Source organism: Manis pentadactyla, chromosome 1 (genome assembly GCF_030020395.1).
Source record: "Manis pentadactyla isolate mManPen7 chromosome 1, mManPen7.hap1, whole genome shotgun sequence".
NCBI classification, from domain to species: Eukaryota; Metazoa; Chordata; class Mammalia; order Pholidota; family Manidae; genus Manis; species Manis pentadactyla.
Window position 1 is genome coordinate 74,511,765 of NC_080019.1, and position 5,982 is coordinate 74,517,746.

The window sequence follows — 5,982 nt, forward strand, 5'->3', positions numbered from 1 at the left end:
GCTTAGAGCCGTGGCATCAGATTGACAAGTTTTCCAGCAAAATGTGCAGGATCTGAATTATGCATGTAACAGGTGAATGTGAGAGAGTAGTGGGGAAATGAAGAACTGGCGGAATCCGGAGTTGACTGAGAGAGAAGTGCATGGAGGACTGTGACCTGAGTGGAGGGACCTGGAGTCCATGGGCTGGGGGGAGCCAGCGGTAGTGCTGACAGTGGTTGAGGTGCGGAGCCATGTGGGGGATGGACTAATAAACACATTCCAGCTTCCCTTGACCGCCGTGCGCGCCCGAGGCCCTACCCACAAGGAGCAGCGGGCTTGGCTGGTCTTTCCCGCGGGAAGCGGAAAGCGGGTATTTCAGGTCCCCGCCAGGAACGGGGACCAGGGTCCTGGATGAACCGAGCGGTGCCAGGGAAGCCTGCGTGCCTCAGGGCCCTCACCCAGCAGGGCCTGGCCGCCCGGATGCCGAGGCGCTGGCCCCCTCAGCGGCTGTCGCCGGATTCCCGGAGGGGAGGAGAGGCGTCTCCGTGCATCAGTTCACCGAGCGAATTGCTCGCGCCGGCGTCGGGGCCTGGCAGGCGCGGGAGCCGAGGCCGCGCTCCGTCGGCGGGTCTCTGACACCGCGTCGCGGGCAGCGCTCGGGAGGGAAGACCCGCGGGAGGCGCCGGAGGCGCCGGAGCTGCCGCCGCGGGCCCCTGGGAAACCAGGGCCGGAGAGTCTGGGAGCTGCGCCCGGCCCTACGAGGTGGGCACCGCCCCAAGGTCACCGAGCTGGGGCCCTGCGTCGCCGCAATGCCGCGGGGAAGGGCACGGCCCTGGGGCCCCAAGCTCGGTAAAGTCGGCCGTGCCGGACGGGATCCTGACCTCGCCAGGAAGCGGAGCCCCGCGCAGCCTGCCCAGGAGAGTTGAGACGTAAACCAAGGGGTACCCCACCGTTTTCTGGAGAGATCAATACCAGGAGAGACACACACACACACACACACACACACACACACACACACACACACACACACACACACACACACACACACACACACACACACACACACACACACACACACACACACACACACACACACACACACTCCTTAAAGGCTGAAAAGGGAGCTGTGTTTGGAATTCGGGGAAGTGATGACACACACAACAATGCTGTTACACCTGGCTGCTGCAGGCCAGCAGCGGAAATGCCTGCGAGGAGGAGAGAGAGACAGAGAGCCAGCCTGGGTGGTCAGAAGAAAGAAGCGAGCTCACCCCCCAGCCCTGGCCTGGGTGGAGCCAGCCCCAGCTGCTCTCCCCGCTGCCTAGGGCCTGGGGGATGATGGGCCCTGGGGTCAATCTGCAGAAATCCCAAGCCCAACTCATGCCACTCCTACCCATAGCCTGGGCATGGATGGGGGTGAGGAAGAAGTCCTGCACTCCTGCTCTGGAAGCAGTCACTGAGGTCCTGAAGAAGTGCTGATTGCTCCAGTGTTTGTTGGGAGCAGTGGGAAAAAATAACCAAGCTCCTCAGAGGTATTTTCAGTGGTGAGTGGAGGAGGGTATTTACCGAGTTGAGTTTAGAAAAGCCCTGTTCCCTTACCAATGGTGGCCAGGCCAGGCTGCCCTGCTGACCTCTCTGGAGTCATCTTCAAAATGCCGAATTCCAGAGAGCCCCGCTACCCCGTCCTCCTTTCCTTTCATCTCAGAATGCAAATCAGAGGCCTGAGTAGGAAACAGGCAGCACACACAGATGGCCTGTGGATGCTTCTCTTTCACAGGCTTCTAAGGGTTCCCCAGACCTCCTCAGAGACTGGGCAGCCCTGAGAAGGTGGTAGTGACAGGCACTGGGCCAGCCGTGCCAGACATGCCAATCACACACCTGCAAGACGTCCATTTAGCCCACCTTCCTCCACAAAGTATCCCGCCCTCTCAGCGCCTGGGAGTTTGGGACATGAGGACTCAAAACACAGGCCTTCTCTTTCACGCTTTGTGATTGCAGACTTCTGTTAAGGCTAAGTTGACTGTGAAAAGGCAGACCTGACCTTTTTGCCACCACTGATTTCCCCTGAGACAGTCTCTGTGCTTGGAGATGTAACTGGGTTCCAATTAGACTTCTGCTGAAGGTAGATGAGAAGTCACCCCTCAGCCCTGGAGAAAGATCACAGCAAATGTCTTGTCAGGAGAGAGATCTGGAGAAGTGCCCCCCTTACAGTTTGTTGTTTTTCCTCCTAGTCTGCAGTAGAACACACACACTGGCAGGGGGTGCAGGAGGAATTTTGAAAGAAAGAAAAGTAAGAGGGGCAAGGGAAGGAAAGAAGGAAAAAAGCAGAAAGAGGAAGGGAGAGAAGAGAGGAAAAGAAAGGATGCAATACCCATGAACCACGTTTACTCTGACACCTGATACACATAGACCATTACATAAGCATAAACCGTGTTTTGCCCCATAAATACAAATGTCATACCTTGTACGTGTGCATACCTGTGTTTATGTACCAGCACATGTGTACCTGGGCAGCTGGTATCTCAAGGACAGGCCGTCTCCGTAACTTCTATACGCGATACCAGAGCACGTAACATAACACAGTCCTCCAACGTCCCACGGCAACATTGACGCCTATGTCGGCTCAGGAGCAGAGTGGGGTCTACTTGGTGGCGTTAAAGCACGCATGCAACCCGTAGGTCACAACGCCGATGCATGCTGAGGAGCGGTCTGGTTTCTAGGTCCAGGGGCAGCGCAAGGAAATGCCAATGGGCTTCAGGCGGAGGCCCTGGGCGCCTCTTCCCCGAGATCCTCTCCCCAGCCCCAGCCCCGCCCAGCACTCAGAGCGCGAGTGCTAGACCAGGCCGAGGTTTCTTCACTCAATGACACGCATTTCTAGGCTGATTTTCCCAAAGCCGCCGCGCAGCTCTCTCCACCCCACCGTCGTTCAGCCCTCTCGCCGACCCGCCCCTCCCCCCAGCCCTGAGCTGGAAGTTTAGCCCCAAGACAGCCGCAGAGCGCAGAGCAAAGGACTCGTTTTCTTTCACCTGAAAGCTGCGAGGAGGCGGGCGCGCCTTTCCTCGCTAGGGCCCGGGCTCCCCGTGCACCGTCCCAGTGCGGACGGACCCCGCCGGGACCCTTGGCATCCGCCTGCCCAGTTCGCGGAGCGAGCACCGGCAGATTTCAAGGGCTTGTGAGAGCCTGAGGCCGGCTGTCCGCCGGGCCGCCAAAGCTCTCTGGGCTGGGGCAGGCCGGTCCGGGCTGTGCGGGGCGTTTACAAAAAGTGACTTGGAGATGAACTCGCCCGTGCGCGACTGGCAGCCCCGCTATAGGGGCGAAGGCGCCTGACGCAAGCGGAACTCGGCGGAGCCCATACGAATCAGAACAGAGCGAGGCTCCTGGCGCACTAGGGACTCCAGGAGGCAGCTCCGCCAGAGTCGCGGGTCGTGCCTCGGGAAACCGGAGGGTGGGGGGAGGGGGAAAGCGCAGAAAAGAAAACCCACCGAGGCGGGGACTGGCCTGGGCGGGGAGGGGCGGCGGGGCCAGAGCCCCTCTCGGTTGGGCGGACTTTCCATGGCCAGAGGCTGAGCTCCACTCCCGCCGGCCGCTCCCCAGGGGAAGGGAAAGAAGAGAGGAGAGAAACGAGAGGCCGCCTGCGAGCGAGCGAGCGCAGGCGGCATCCGCAGTCTCCTGAAGTTTGGGTCCCGGCGGTGAGCGGACTTGTGCGCCCGGACTCTGCAGCGCCAGCGCCAGGGGAAAGGAGCAGGGGCTGCCCGGCCGCGCGCGCAGGCTTTGTCATGATGGCCAGCTACCCCGAGCCCGAGGACGCCGCGGGGGCCCTGCTGGCCCCGGAGGGCGGCCGCGCAGCCAAGGAGCCAGAGGCGCCGCCGCCACCGAGCCCGGGCAAGGGCGGCGGCAGCGCGGGGACTGCTCCGGAGAAGCCCGACCCGGCCCAGAAGCCCCCATACTCGTACGTGGCGCTCATCGCCATGGCGATCCGCGAGAGCGCCGAGAAGAGGCTCACGCTGTCCGGCATCTACCAGTACATTATCGCCAAGTTCCCTTTCTACGAGAAGAACAAGAAGGGCTGGCAGAATAGCATCCGCCACAACCTCAGCCTCAACGAGTGCTTCATCAAGGTGCCGCGCGAGGGCGGCGGCGAGCGCAAGGGCAATTACTGGACCCTGGACCCAGCCTGCGAGGACATGTTCGAGAAGGGCAACTACAGGCGCCGCCGCCGCATGAAGCGGCCTTTCCGGCCGCCACCCGCACATTTCCAGCCTGGCAAGGGGCTCTTTGGGGCCGGAGGGGCCGCGGGCGGCTGCGGGGTGGCGGGCGCGGGGGCCGACGGCTACGGCTACCTGGCGCCGCCCAAGTACCTGCAGTCCGGCTTCCTCAACAACTCGTGGCCGCTGCCGCAGCCACCCTCACCCATGCCCTACGCCTCCTGCCAGATGGCGGCGGCCGCAGCGGCGGCGGCGGCGGCGGCTGCAGCCGCGGGCCCGGGTAGCCCAGGTGCGGCAGCAGTGGTCAAGGGGCTAGCGGGCCCGACTGCCTCGTACGGGCCGTATTCACGCGTGCAGAGCATGGCGCTGCCTCCCGGAGTAGTGAACTCTTACAACGGCCTGGGAGGCCCGCCGGCCGCGCCCCCGCCGCCGCCGCCGCACCCCCACTCACACCCGCACGCGCACCATCTGCACGCGGCCGCCGCACCTCCGCCAGCACCGCCGCACCACGGGGCCGCCCCACCGCCCCCGGGTCAGCTTAGTCCTGCTAGCCCGGCAACCGCCGCACCCCCGGCGCCCGCGCCCACCAACGCACCGGGTCTGCAGTTCGCCTGCGCCCGGCAGCCCGAGCTCGCCATGATGCATTGCTCTTACTGGGACCACGAAAGCAAAACCAGCGCCCTGCACTCGCGCCTGGATCTGTGAAAGTCCAACGCACGCTGGATGCGAGGTTGCAGGGACGCGCGACGCCGGCCTTGGCCTCAGCCACCGCCGCCAGCCGGACCGCGTGCCCAGTGCGGCCGCCTCCTGAGCCAGCGCCCACGGAACCTCTGCGCCTTTTCGCTCCCCTGGTTCCTCTCTCTCCTCTTTGTCTTCTCCGCTTCTCCCTCTGTGCTTGCCTCCCTGCCCTCTCTGCCCTTACGCTCCTCGGGCCTGCAGGCCACCTCTCCACGCGCTTTTTGCAGGCCTAGTCTCCTCCCGGCGTCCCAGCGTTCTGGCTGGACACCCAATGTCAAAATTCACGGTGGAGAGGAAGCGCTCAGGGCCGAGTTTCAGCCGGGCGTCGGCAGACCTCTAGGCCTCCTTTCACAGGTCGGTGCGCTCGCGCTGTGCTTTTTCTGCCCGGCTGCGGCGCAATCCTTGGTTAGAAGCGCGGATCTGGGCCAGCAAAGAGACCCGCGCCGCCCGAGAAAGGCACGAAAGTGTGTCTGCTCCGTGTACCTTCGTGGAGCTGTTGGGAAGCCGCTTGGGTAGGGCACGGGTTTGCCGGAGCTGGGAGCCAGGGCCGCCTAGTTTGGTGGCCTACGCCCGCGTTTACACTGTGTACCGCTTCGGAGAGGAGCTTTTTTTCCTCCGCTCTCCATCCTGGCGCTTTGGGCACCTCCAGGCCCAGGCAGCTGGCTAATCTTTATTTTTAAAAAAAGATCGGGAGGGCTATTTTAGATAACATTTTAAAAATAGCGTTTTTAAAGGAAAAAAAATCACTAAGAAAACCAGCGAAGTATTGTGGTCTTGGAGTTTGCTAAAGCCAAACGTGAAAATCTTCTCTTCCAAGAGGTTTGAAGTAGAATTCCTGTCCAGCCCTCAAAAAGCTATGTTCAGAGAGATAGGAGAATATGTTCAGTAAAAGATTATTTCCTCTATGAATTGTAGGATTGCCTCCCCCCTACCTACCAAAAAACAAATCAAAAACAAATATCCCCGGATCTTCCGATGCAAGCCCCGAATGCCCGGAGATCCCTGTCTGCCTGGCGGACGCTGCAGGGACGTCTCGTCCTCTCCCTGATTTTTTGTTTTTCAA

General features: G+C 61.6%; 1 protein-coding gene across 1 annotated transcript; it reads left to right on the forward strand.

Moving 5' to 3' along the window:
• The first annotated feature begins 1,877 nt into the window (after window positions 1–1,877).
• Window positions 1,878–5,662, forward strand: FOXL2 (forkhead box L2). The gene has a single exon (XM_036877357.2). The coding sequence runs from the start codon at window positions 3,753–3,755 to the stop codon at window positions 4,884–4,886; it is 1,134 nt and encodes a 377-aa protein (XP_036733252.1). The 5' UTR covers window positions 1,878–3,752; the 3' UTR covers window positions 4,887–5,662.
• The last annotated feature ends 320 nt before the right edge of the window (window positions 5,663–5,982 follow it).